Source organism: Leptonotus elevatus, chromosome 17 (genome assembly GCF_054856555.1).
Source record: "Leptonotus elevatus isolate MCC_2025b chromosome 17, RoL_Lele_1.0, whole genome shotgun sequence".
Classification (NCBI taxonomy): Eukaryota; Metazoa; Chordata; class Actinopteri; order Syngnathiformes; family Syngnathidae; genus Leptonotus; species Leptonotus elevatus.
In genome coordinates, this window is record NC_141255.1 from 10,424,735 (window position 1) to 10,436,956 (window position 12,222).

Here is a 12,222-nt window from a genome sequence, read left to right on the forward strand (position 1 = left end):
ACATTGCCACCTAGCGGTGCGCGATGAATTAGCATTCACGTATGAAAACGAAACCACTATATTTTCAGGGAAGTTATGTTCAGGACAGGAGGTATAAAAGCAGTAATGACATTGTCACAATTTTATTTTTTAATATATGTTATGCTGTAAACATTTCCAACGCGGACGATTTGATCTATGAAAGTCTTCTGATAATAACAAGGAGTTAGAGGGAGTTTGTTTTAGTCACCAGTTGATGGCCTGTCAGGCCTGTCACTGACGTACAAAAAGTAAAGTACTGGGAGAAAATGCATCCAACAAAGTCTGAAATTTAAACCCGCAACTGTTGAGGCGGCCGTACCCACCATCGGGCTGCTGTCTCCTTCAGTCTAATTTTGAAGTCTTCATAACAACATACTTGTGCACTTTCCAATTTTCACTTTTCAATGATTTGCTTTAATGAAGTCACACAAAAATATAGAATATGCATACATCTTATGAACAATATTTCTCAAATGCATCTAGAAAACCTCCAAGCAGCCCTCACGTCAACAAATCAAGACATGAATGCCAGGTGTTTGACGTGTGTCAAGAGTCATGCCGGCCTTGCATGTAAAATTGACGAACAAACTTCAAATGAAAGCAACACGTCCGGGATGAACGTCAAAATCAATAACAGGCGTTCATCCATGAAAACGTGCATTTGTTTCTCGAACAGTTTTTGCTCATGACTCGCTTGGACTCACTTTCTGCTTCAAGTGTCTCGACGGCCCACAACTATTTAGCGGCATTGCAGGGAGCATTTCCAAGCGGAACGTAAAGCTCCTTTATGTCCGCCGAAGGATAAGGGGAAAAAACACTAATAAAAGGTGTAAGTAAAAAAAAACAAAGCAAAAAAATACATATCTGCAATTTGGTGTATTTGTAATGTTGAACCTGCAATAATCCACTGTTGCTGTTACCTGAGCGCAACAGCAAATTATTTTTTTTCTGGAAAGAATGTCACAAAGTTGTTTTGTTTTTTATATCTGTCATCTATTTTAAAAAAAAAAGTGCAAATCCCAACACTGAAATCTGAAGAGTTCACCTTGAGTGCATTTCTGGTTCATCTGGAAATGTCGCCCAAATGGCGCCAGATGCCGACCCACAACACCACATCCAATCAAGAAGCAGCTAAGCATCCGGGAGGCGCGGCCGCGATGACGCCGCCGGTTCCTAACGCCGGCGTTACGCTCGCCCTGATCAGATGAATCCTCTGCGGACGTCACCTGGCCGGGCGCCGCCCGCCGGGGGCCGAGGGTCGCTGCGACGGCGACGCTCGCCCGGCGGCGGCGGGCCGATGGGATCGTAGCGTGCGCCGTAGGGCAAGGCCGGCGGTCGTTGGTCATAGCCTCCGCCGATGATGCCGGGGACACGTGGGGGGGCGAAGGGGACGTGGCTGAACAAGGGGCGGTGGATGAAAGGGGGAAGCGAGCACGGACGCTCCACCACGCCTCGCTTGTGGCGGAACTTGTAGAAACTTTTATACAGCTGCGCACACAAACACAAACATGTAAGCCTGCCGTCGGTGTCGGCCATGTGAACGTGTGAGCGAGCGAACTGGCTGACCTCCTTCCAGTTGGTCTCTCCTTGCCATTTGTGATCTGAAGGTCAACAAAGAGGTCAAATGAGTAGGCATAGAGGTCACCAGACGTCACTTGAGTCTTACCGCTGAAGTCCCGTCGCACCAGGTGTCTCCAGAGGGCGGCGTCGGAGCTGGCGGCGTTCAGACGCCGGCAGACGGCCGACAGGCGCACCACCGAGACCACATCCAGCAGGCGCAGCACCAGGAGGAGCAACTCCGGAGGCAGCGCCGACAGGCCGAACGCCACCGGGAGACACAGCGCTGGAAAACAAAATGACATGTTGTGTTTGCCTCAGGGAAGTCCTGATAGCTTAATGCTAATACATCATTAAAATCGCTTTTGACATGCTAACAATAAGCATCGGCGTGGCAGCCTTACGTCAGCAATCTGTCTATTCTACCTCTCCTTCATTTTTGGACATTTTATGGCTATTTGTTTCTGCTTTTTTGCTATAAATTTCCTGACATTTTTGGCAATTTTGTGGACAGTTTATGGTATTTTTTAGTGTTGGACACCAAGTTTTCTTTTCTGCTTTAAAATAAATATATTTTCAGGTAATTTTTGGGAATTGTTTCGTTTTTGGACATTTTATAGTTACATTATGAACATTTTCTTCTGTGCCTTAAAAAAATAAATAAATAATTTTCTGACATTTTTATTGGCATTTCCAAAGACACTTTATGATAATTTTCCATCTTTTGTTTTGGATTTTTTTACGTTTACTTTTCTGCCTTGGCAATTTTGTGTACATTATATGGTAATTTTCTGCTTTTCCTCTTCCTTTTTGGAAATTGTATGGTGACTTTTAGACATGTTTAGTTATTTTAAATTAAAAAAAACGTTTTCATCTACCAATCTACAAATCTGGACTCTGACATCTTTTAAATATTTAATTATTCATTAAAAAAAAATCGAAATAATAATTTTATCTAAAAATATAAAATATGTACAAACAATATTAATCCACAGGGAGCCACAGGAGAGGGACTTAAGAGCCACATGTGGCTCAAGAGCCGCAGGTTGCAGACCCCTGCTTTAGGTGTGAATATTTGAACAAATGAAAATTCACGGAAACAATATCACTTTCCCTTGCAGTTTTTGTTTTGACTGGTTTCTGTCTGATGAAAAGGCTTGGTCACATGGCACTTGTCTAGGGATAGACCGATAATCGGCATCGGCCTCTTTTTGGCTGATATATTATTTTTTTTAATTTTTGTTCTGATGGGCGCTTTTCTCCTCCGTCTGCTCTGAGTCAATGGCTGTTGACTCCCTGCAGCATTGGCCCGCCCACAGCACCATCTGATTGGTTGCTCGTGCAGCCAATAAGCAGCAATTGGCGGCTATTAGCCCGCAAGCTAACCTAAGAGCCCCCATTTTCTGGCGGCTATTTGGGAGTTATTCCGGGGTTAGCGTGCGGGTGAACGGTCAGCCCGCGAGCGAACTGTTAGCCCGCGAGCTATCCGGCTAGCTTGCAAATGAACAGCTATTAGGTTAGCTCGCGGGCTAACCTAATAGCCGTTTTTTTAGCAGCTATTTGGGAGTTATCCCGGGGTTAGCGTCTGGGTGAATGGTTAGCCCGCGAGCTAACACTTAGCCCGCAAATTAGCGGCTATTTGGGAGTTAGTGTGCGGAAGCCACATTATAGTTGGTGCAAAAGCTGATGGCAAACAAAAAAACTTTAACATGTTGCAAATCACAAATCTGTTTAATAAACATGTCCTTGAAGGCATTTAAGCAGTCAAGTGCTGGAGTTGTTATTATTATTTTACTATTAATGTTGACACCAACTTTTTTTTTCTTCTGCAAATGTATATTGGCTTCAAAATATCGGTTATCGGGCTCCCTGACTAATCGCTATCGGCCCTGAAAAAAGCATATCGGTCTATCTCTACACTTGTCTTACCTTCCCGAGTGGCGGCGATCAGTGGGTACACTAGCTGGTCCTTGAACACTCGCGACAGTCGGCTCAGACTCTTGAAGGCGGCGGCCGCGTTCGCTCCTAGAAAACATAGGCAGTTAGCGAGGACGAACGCGCAGGCACGACAAACAGGTGCTCTGACCTGGCCACGCCTCCGTCACGTAGCTGCCGGGGTCCACGCAGACTTTGGCTGCCATGCTGGCGCTGTCAGCCACCTGCAGGATGGCTGCGAGCAAGGCGATGAAGAAGATTGAGATCGAAGGAAAGTCTTCATCTTGAGGAACTCGGCCACTCACCTTCGATGACGAGCACGGGGCTCATGGGCACAGCCACCACCGTGACCGCGCCCCTATCGCAAAGCGTGTGCGTGTACTGAAGTCTGTAGGCGCCGCCGGACGAACGCCATCCGGATGGCATCTCCGTTGGCTTCACCTCGCCGCTCTGAACAGTCAGGAAGTCAAGATTTCCACACTATAAAGTCAAAGGGAAATAAATCTGGACGTCCTCTGCATACAATCGGTAAATCTAATCATGACGCTGTGGTTCCTCACCTGCGGCGTGAATCCAGTCTCCAGCATGAGGAGGTGGGCAGCCACCATGATAACGTCGGCGGGGCAGGTGACCTGGGCGGCGCGGTAGAGCAGCTCCAGTGAGTGCGGCGCCTGACCTTCGCCCGCCTCGCCGCATAGCATGGGCTCCCAGCTGAGGGTCTGTGGCGTGCGGTAGTCACATGGGTCCGGTGGGGTTTCGGGAGATCCGGCCGCGCTATGGGGCTGCTGAAGCCAATCCAAACAACATGCCGGTGACATGTAAAACACTGACGACGCGCGGTTTTCAGGCTGAGAAATAGGGCTGAACGATTCATTGCATTTGACGAAACACAATTGGACCTGGACAAAGTTCAAGAAGGTCTATAAACAATGATCAAAATAGGTATTGATTAATTCAATGACCGATTTGGTTGTAGATTAACTCATTCACTGCCATTGATGGCTATAAATGTCAAAAATTCATTTTAACTATTTCTATTAGTTTAATATTTGTTTCCACTTTTTTTAACAAGAGTATGAACACCTGGAATGTTTTTATTGTACATTAAGAACAGATATAAAATTTGTGATTAATCATGAGTTAACTAGAGAAGTCATGCAATTAATTACGATTAAAAATTTTAATCGCCTGTTGCCCCTTATTTTTAATATTCTTTTTGTTTGTTTTTTGATGAATTAATGGGAACGAATGAGTTAATTTCCTCTCAAGTGCTCAATGAATACATTTAATTTATTCACTGCCATTGACGTCAAAAATTAATTTGAAAAATGTTTTAATAGTTTAAATTTTTTCCACTTTTGTTAACAAGAGTATGAAAACCTAGAATTTTTATTGTACATTTAGAACAGATATAAAATGTGTAATTAATCGTGAGTTAAATAGTGAAGTCATGCGATTCAATTACGATTAAAAAATGTAATCGCCTGAAGCCCCTAATGTTTAATAATCTTTTCTTTTCTTAAATCGCGTCAGGCGATTAATTTTTTTAATTGTAATTAATTGCATGACTTCAATAGTTCGATTAATTACAAATTTTATATCTGTTCTAAATGTACAATATTTTTTTTCTAGGTTTTCATACTCTTGTTAAGAAAAGTGGGAAAAAAATGTTGAACGAATAGAAATAGTTCAAATTAATTTTTGACGTCTATAGTTGTCAATGGCAGTGAATGAGTTAATTTCCTCTAAACTGCTCAATGAATACATTTAAGTTGAGTAACTTCATATATCAGTAACAAAAGAAAAATAGATAAAAACTCACATTTGCTCAGGCTTAAATGTTCTTAAACGTGTCAACAGGGCCACTTTTCACAAATTGATTAATTTTGTCATGTAATTGAACACACATTTGTCATGTTGAATATCAAACAGCGTTGCTATCTTTTTTTTTGTAGAATAGAAGAAACATAAAAAACACTGTGACATCATCTCACCTCGCTGGAGTTCATGGCGGCTGTTTGTGAGTTGGTCACGGTGATGGGCCGGCCGGTGTTCGTGTCGTTGATGGTGGCGGCCGGGGATCGGGTGCGTGCCGCAGCCGTGGCCGCAAGGGAAGGGCCGTCAGCGTTGGTTCGGGCGGCGGTCGCTGGCCCGGTGAGGGGCCGGGCGGCGCGCCCAGGGGAAGGGTTGTCGCTGTCGTCGTTGCTGTTGGCGGCGCCGGCGGGAAGCAGGACACGGATGAGATCTCCCGGGACCACGCCGCACGACGACAACTTCTGACCCGTGTCAGCGAGAAGCTCGGCGCCGTTGAGAGAAAGGCCAAAGGTCACTTCTGGACTGAGGACAACAAAATATCAATATTAAATAATATTGAATAATCACACATGCGATCATTGTGAGTTGTTGCTTTCTCAGTAAACTGGTGCAATGCTAAAGCAGCTAATGATGCAGCGTCGTGACGTCATTTGACGTTTGCTTGCGCTCCTTGAGTCACATATGGTGCGCGTCGGTGACGTCATGACGCGTAGGTAACTTGCCAGGCAGCCACGTGACATCACAATTACTGTACACACTCCCGTCAAGCTTCTAAAGTCGCTCTTCAGTTGACAAAATCTCTTTTGGAGCGAAGCAACTTTGATTTTCTCGTAACAAAGAGCGCAACATTGTCGCCCCATCATTATGTCACACTTGCCCCTCGCCGGTCAGTGGTGCGTCCAACTTTAAAAAACGCAAAAATTCCAAAGAATGTTGTTAGTTGTGTGAGGCGACTGACCCGACTCCGTGTCCGGGAAGCAGAACGTCACGGATGTACTCCATGAGCTCCTTCAAAGTGGACTCGGGACCCACGACGTCCACTTTGCTGGTTTGCTTGCAAATGCGAATTCGCAACTTCATCCTGATGACGCAAAACAAAAAAAAACAAAAAATCTAAACAAAATCTACCTCTTGTGGACTTATGGAGCCATCTTGTCTGCTTCTGCTGAGTCATTTATTTGCATCACATCATACAAAAGATGGGGCGAACACACACACACACACACACACACACAAAGAGACGAATGGGTTGGTGTCATGTAATTCATTATTATGTGAATGCAACACATATGAAGTCACGTCAAACTTCAAAGTAGAATAATTTTCGCTTTCTGTTTGGCGTACAAAAGAAGCTAGGGTCCAGAGCTAAGCAAAGCTAACGATCGTTTTCTGGACTAGCTTAGCTGTGCGGTGGACATTTAAATAAGTTCGAAATAGAAGAAAGAAGATGAACCTAGCTGATGTACATTGGAGAAAGGGTTGGGGTTGTTTTTGCTTCTGTCTCCTTTTCCGCCATCAAGCGACGCTATTAGCACGACAACATCCGCTTTTCAAAATACAATGAAGGAAATGTCAGTTGTCCGATTCTAATGTACTCAGGAGTCTCGGAATCCTAATTATTATGAAATTAATGAATATGGCAATTAAGCACAAAACACCCCTTAATCATGTACATGTCCCTATTATTCGAAAACTAAACCACATTTGACATCTACATTTAGATAGTCAGGGTAAGTCTGCCTGCACGACAAACAGACAAAAGTATAATTATCGTGTATAATTACTGTCTACCTTGTTTTCCTTTCGAATGTTTACTATAGCTGGACTTGGTGGTTTTGTTGTGAAAGACAACCGCCATATTGGCCACATGTTGGACTACATCTACGGCAGAGCGGCTGGCCAAGACTCAATGATGACGTATGAAGTGTTTAACGAATAATGACTATAGCTACATTAACTACAATGTCTAAATATACATTACAGAGTGCATTCATTAATACGTGTACATTTTTACATATCAAATTAAGTGCAACCTATTAAACAGTTTTACGTGTTGCACGCTTTAAATACTTGCGGCTTTCCGTAGCACACTTGGTGCAACACCGACCATCATACGCACTTTTTAAAACGCATATCCATTTGGACTTGAAATACAAACGCATAATCGATAATCATGAGTAGAAACTACAACGACGAGTTGCAATACTTGGACAAGATTGACACAAACTGCTGGAGAATAAAAAAAGGCTTTGTTCCCAACATGAAGGTACATCCCAACATTGGAATCGTGAACGTGGCTAGTTAGCTAGCTAGTGTGTTAGCCAAATTTCACGTTGAGCACTTTTGATTGCTGTCAGATATATTGACACGCTTATGAACATCATACATGTTGTCATTACGTTATCACTATATAATTAAATTGCAACTTGTAAAGTCGCATCGGTGGAGTTGTTTACAATCAAGGATGGCACCTGTGTCTGTTTCAGGTGGAAGGACTCTTTTACGTGAACGAGCCTTTGGAAAAATTGATGTTTGAGGAGCTGCGGAATGCGTGTCGAGGAGGAGGTAAAGTCATGTGCATTTTCTGTAAACATCTGGTAGTGGTTCCACATTTGAGAATGATCCTCATTATGAGCGTGTGTTGCCATTCGTCAGGTGTGGGCGGCTTCCTACCAGCCATGAAACAGATCGGAAATGTGGCTGCACTGCCCGGCATCATCCACGTGCGTATGCGCCCCTCGACTGTTTACATTCAATTAAGACCAGCAAGTACAATTGGAACGTTTACCAGGAAAATAAAAATGAAGTGAGATCATTTATGAGACAAAATGCCTTATTTAGAAGAAAAAGGCCAAGAAAACCGTCATTTGGAGCAAAATGGTGTCTTGAAAACATTAATTTACTCAAAAGATGCTTGTTTTGAGACATAGGTGCCATTTTCCTAGTAAAAGAGTCCAAATTGTCTTGGCGACCTCCCTACGTGGGCTCACAACATGTACTCTCTCCCCAGAGGTCCATCGGCCTTCCAGATGTCCACTCAGGTTACGGCTTCGCCATCGGCAACATGGCGGCCTTCGACATGAATGACCCAGATGCAGTGGTGTCTCCAGGTAAGCGCCGCCTTGAGCATATTTGTTTGCAAAGCGCTTCAACAATAGCGTGCGTATGCGGCAGGCGGCGTGGGGTTCGACATCAACTGCGGCGTGCGCCTGCTGAGGACCAACCTGGACGAGCGAGACGTGCAGCCCGTCAAGGAGCAGCTGGCGCAGTCGCTTTTCGACCACATCCCCGTCGGAGTCGGATCCAAGGGCGTCATCCCCATGGGGGCCAAGTAAGTAAGGAAGGTGGGGGGTTAACCGAGCGGAGGGTCACTGAGCGGTGTGGGCGGCTGGCAGGGACCTGGAGGAGGCGCTGGAGATGGGCGTGGACTGGTCGCTGCGGGAGGGTTACGCCTGGGCCGAGGACAAGGAGCACTGCGAGGAGTACGGCAGGATGCTGCAGGCCGACCCCAACAAGGTATCGTCCAAGGCCAAGAAGAGAGGCCTCCCCCAGGTACGTCCGCTAAGAAAAAGGACATTTTAACCACAAACAAAAGCATTCCATGCGCTGACTTTTTCTTTTTTTTCCAGCTGGGAACGCTGGGAGCAGGAAACCACTACGCCGAGATCCAGGTGGTGGACGAGATCTACAACGACTATGCGGCCAAGAAAATGGGCGTTGACCACAAGGGGCAGGTGTGCGTCATGATCCACAGCGGCAGCAGAGGCCTCGGACATCAGGTGGCCACAGGTAGCCCCTTTGGCCTCTGTCATCATTGCTTAATCATTATATTCGCACTGCTTTTCACGTAACATTTTCCACAATTCTTTCAAGGGTGCTTGCTTGGATCCTTTCAACGGCTTATTATTATTATTACAAATGACCAGGAAAAAGATGAGAATTTACATAAAAGATAAAAAAATTATAAAAAGGGAAAAAAAACTAGTTTGAAATAAAATGCAATTTCATGAGGAAAAAAAAATCCTGGAAAATAATTTAATTATTAAAATTGTCATTCACAAAAAAAAGAGGAAAAAATGCACTTTTAAAAGTACAAATATGAACATTTATATGAAACTAATATAATTTCAGAAAAAAATGCAATGCTGCAGTATTTTGCAATAAATGTTGTCCTATTATCTCAATGTTGAAAGCAATTTTGAAAAGGGCTGAAATGTGATCACAAACTGGACCAACCCAAAACAAAAAGTAAAATGTTTTTGATAATTAAACGTTTTGGAAAATAAAAGGCAATTACCAAACTGAAGTTGTATTTTTGAAATTCCCTTACTAAAATAAGACTTTATTCTCAGGTGACAACTTTTTAATGCAACAATTTTGTTCTTGGAATGACAAATAAAATAAAATAAACTATTTTCAAATGTTATATCTCCTAAAAAAACGTTATTGTAATTTTACTACTTTTTTTTTTTTGAAAGCTGCACCTTGGAACAAGTTGCCCCAAAATATCTCAACAATAGCCTTTTTATTTGACCATTTATGGCTGAAACATTTTTTAGTTAGTAGATTAACACCTTAGCTGTTTGCAATCGGTACTCTTGCAAGTCTCTGGCCGATAGTTGTCTGACTGGATTTGGGCTCGAATTTCCCGCCCCCTGTCTGCGGCTGTGACGTCAGAAGGGAAAATGCAGTTCTGTTTTTCAGTTCCAGGTGGCAGTAGCGATTCAAAATAATTTTTTCTGCCTTCAGTAGCTTTGAATAAAGTTTCAAGTAGTAAAAAAACAAACAATCTGACTCAACTTTCAGAACATTGCAACTTGTTCCCTACAAAAATGGGTGTTAGTTTTATTTGTGGCGCATCAATGCGGTTTGGCGTGTGACCGGGATGCGTTTTTGTGTTTTGTGGCGGCGGGCAGACGCGCTGGTGGCCATGGAGAAGGCCATGAAGCGTGACAAGATCACGGTTAACGACCGACAGCTGGCATGCGCTCGCATCACGTCGCAAGAAGGACAGGACTACCTGAAGGGAATGGCCGCCGCCGGCAATTACGCTTGGGTCAATCGCTCGTCCATGACCTTCCTCACTAGGCAGGTAACAAAACAAAAATGACCAGAAACCCAACGCCTCTTTGCGCAAGTTTTTGTTTATTAGCTTGTGAACTGTTTTGTTTTTTCGAGGCGTTCTCCAAAGTGTTCCAGAGTACGCCAGACGACCTGGACATGCACGTCATCTACGACGTGTCGCACAACATCGCCAAGGTGGAGGAACACATGGTGGATGGGCGCCAGCGCACCCTGCTGGTGCACCGCAAAGGCTCCACGCGTGCCTTCCCACCCCACCACCCGCTCATCCCCGTCGACTACCAGGTCAGACGCCACCGCCAATCACACACTTACATTTTTTATTTAAAAAAAAGAATAATCCTCACAGTATTACATATTTTTTCCTAAAAAAATACTTCTTGTAATTTTACATCTTTTTTCCCCCAAAGTATCAAAATTATACAGTATATCTTGATTTCTGAAAAACAGGATTGTTGTGGCATTCCACATGTTGCTGATGTTAAAGTGGCGTTAGGGTTTTGATGAGGTGGGTCTCACTGGACCCGAGAGGTGTGTGTGTGGTCTTGTTTTTGTTACATGGTGGGGCCAACATTCTGTGATATCAGAGTTGTGGGGCCCACCCGTCCTGAGGTTAAGGTAAAGAATGCGGGTAGGCAATCATTTTTGATAGTTAGTTAGGGTAAGGTTCTAGGAAATGCGTTATGTCAATGAAATGGCCCCACAAAGATAGTGAAACAAATGTGTGTGTTATGGGGACCGACTTGAAATTGTGGATTTTGGTGGTCCCCACAAGTTCAGACCTCTTTTTGAGGCTCAAGACTTGGTTTTAGAGTTTAGGTTTGAATTGGGTTATGGTTGAGGTAAGGGTAAGGAATGGGGGTAGGCAATAATTTTTGATGGTTGGGGTTAGGGGAAGAGGCTAGGAAATGCATCATGTCAATGAGATATCCCCATGATGATACAAAGACAAGTGTGTGTGTGTCCAGTTGACGGGCCAGCCGGTCCTGATTGGAGGAACCATGGGCACGTGCAGCTACGTGCTCACCGGCACCGAGCAAGGCATGACCAACACCTTCGGAACCACCTGTCACGGAGCGGTACGCACCTTCGACTCGCCTTAAGTCGTGGACACAAAACGAAACATCACACCAGCAAAATAATAAGCATGGGTGTACTTGCCCGGTGGGCGTGCAGGGTCGAGCACTATCCCGGGCCAAATCCCGCCGCAACCTGGACTTCCAGGACGTTTTGGACCAGCTGGCCGACAAAGGCATCGCCATCCGAGTGGCGTCCCCCAAACTGGTGATGGAAGAGGTGGGTGGGGCCTGCACACACTTTGACCATTTGCCGCGCGTCTTCAGGCCATCGGCTTTTGTCTTATGCCCCCCCCACCCCCCCGTTGTCTGTCTTTAGGCTCCCGAGTCATACAAAAACGTGACTGACGTGGTCAACACGTGTCACGACGCCGGCATCAGCAAGAAGGCCATCAAGCTGAGGCCCATCGCCGTCATCAAAGGATAATTGAGGCCAATGACAAACATCCAAATAAACGCTTTGTGCTGCTTCATTCAACTTGTGTCAGAGATCACTCCAAAGGCCTGAAAATTCAATCAGCTAGATGGCGGATTGACCAAACTCCCTCACAACTGACTAAATAACCAACCTATTGATGAGTCAACTAACCAATTGGCAAATTAATTTACCCCAAGTAAGCGTTTGATCAACCAACCAGGGTTAACCTTAACTAATGAATTGACCATCCAACCAAGGAAACCAACTGACCAGTCAACCATCCAACCAATTAACACACTAACTGCTCTAACGGGCAAT

At 44.6% G+C, this 12,222-nt stretch overlaps 2 protein-coding genes across 9 annotated transcripts; one reads left to right on the top strand and one right to left on the bottom strand.

Annotated features, from left to right (window-relative positions):
• Positions 1 to 106: 106 nt before the first annotated feature.
• On the bottom strand, positions 107 to 7,192 carry fbxo7 (F-box protein 7). 8 transcript variants are annotated; one of them, XM_086058397.1, is made up of 10 exons: positions 7,120 to 7,192; positions 6,287 to 6,409; positions 5,508 to 5,850; positions 4,074 to 4,298; positions 3,819 to 3,993; positions 3,665 to 3,748; positions 3,508 to 3,603; positions 1,688 to 1,864; positions 1,588 to 1,622; positions 107 to 1,509 (listed from the first exon to the last, which is right to left on the bottom strand). In XM_086058397.1, exons 2-10 carry the CDS (start codon positions 6,406 to 6,408, stop codon positions 1,222 to 1,224), a joined length of 1,545 nt encoding a protein of 514 aa, XP_085914523.1. In that variant the 5' UTR covers position 6,409; positions 7,120 to 7,192; the 3' UTR covers positions 107 to 1,221. The 8 variants fall into 8 exon arrangements, with proteins under 8 accessions (XP_085914523.1, XP_085914517.1, XP_085914518.1 ...); XM_086058391.1 differs by lacking the exon at positions 7,120 to 7,192 and adding an exon at positions 6,795 to 6,886 and having other exon boundaries at positions 4,074 to 4,295; XM_086058392.1 differs by lacking the exon at positions 7,120 to 7,192 and adding an exon at positions 6,795 to 6,886 and having other exon boundaries at positions 3,819 to 3,963.
• A 145-nt stretch (positions 7,193 to 7,337) lies between these two features.
• Positions 7,338 to 11,964, top strand: rtcb (RNA 2',3'-cyclic phosphate and 5'-OH ligase). Its single transcript, XM_086058398.1, has 12 exons — positions 7,338 to 7,594; positions 7,815 to 7,893; positions 7,984 to 8,051; positions 8,339 to 8,438; positions 8,503 to 8,659; positions 8,724 to 8,880; positions 8,958 to 9,117; positions 10,245 to 10,420; positions 10,507 to 10,695; positions 11,379 to 11,489; positions 11,587 to 11,706; positions 11,806 to 11,964. Exons 1-12 carry the CDS (start codon positions 7,502 to 7,504, stop codon positions 11,911 to 11,913), a joined length of 1,518 nt encoding a protein of 505 aa, XP_085914524.1. The 5' UTR covers positions 7,338 to 7,501; the 3' UTR covers positions 11,914 to 11,964.
• Positions 11,965 to 12,222: the final 258 nt, after the last annotated feature.

Bases quoted from the DNA above. Each gene is read 5' to 3' on its own strand.
- fbxo7 (XM_086058390.1), bottom strand. From the start codon at position 6,844: ATGGCGGAAAAGGAGACAGAAGCAAAAACAACCCCAACCCTTTCTCCA. The intron at 4,299-5,507 runs GTGAGATGATGT...GATTGGCTTCAG, and splicing joins CCGCCATGAACTCCAGCGAG to CAGCCCCATAGCGCGGCCGG. The intron at 1,510-1,587 runs GTCAGCCAGTTC...TTGTGTGCGCAG, and splicing joins GAGAGACCAACTGGAAGGAG to CTGTATAAAAGTTTCTACAA.
- rtcb (XM_086058398.1), top strand. From the start codon at position 7,502: ATGAGTAGAAACTACAACGACGAGTTGCAATACTTGGACAAGATTGAC. The intron at 7,894-7,983 runs GTAAAGTCATGT...GCCATTCGTCAG, and splicing joins GAATGCGTGTCGAGGAGGAG to GTGTGGGCGGCTTCCTACCA. The intron at 9,118-10,244 runs GTAGCCCCTTTG...GGCGGCGGGCAG, and splicing joins CGGACATCAGGTGGCCACAG to ACGCGCTGGTGGCCATGGAG.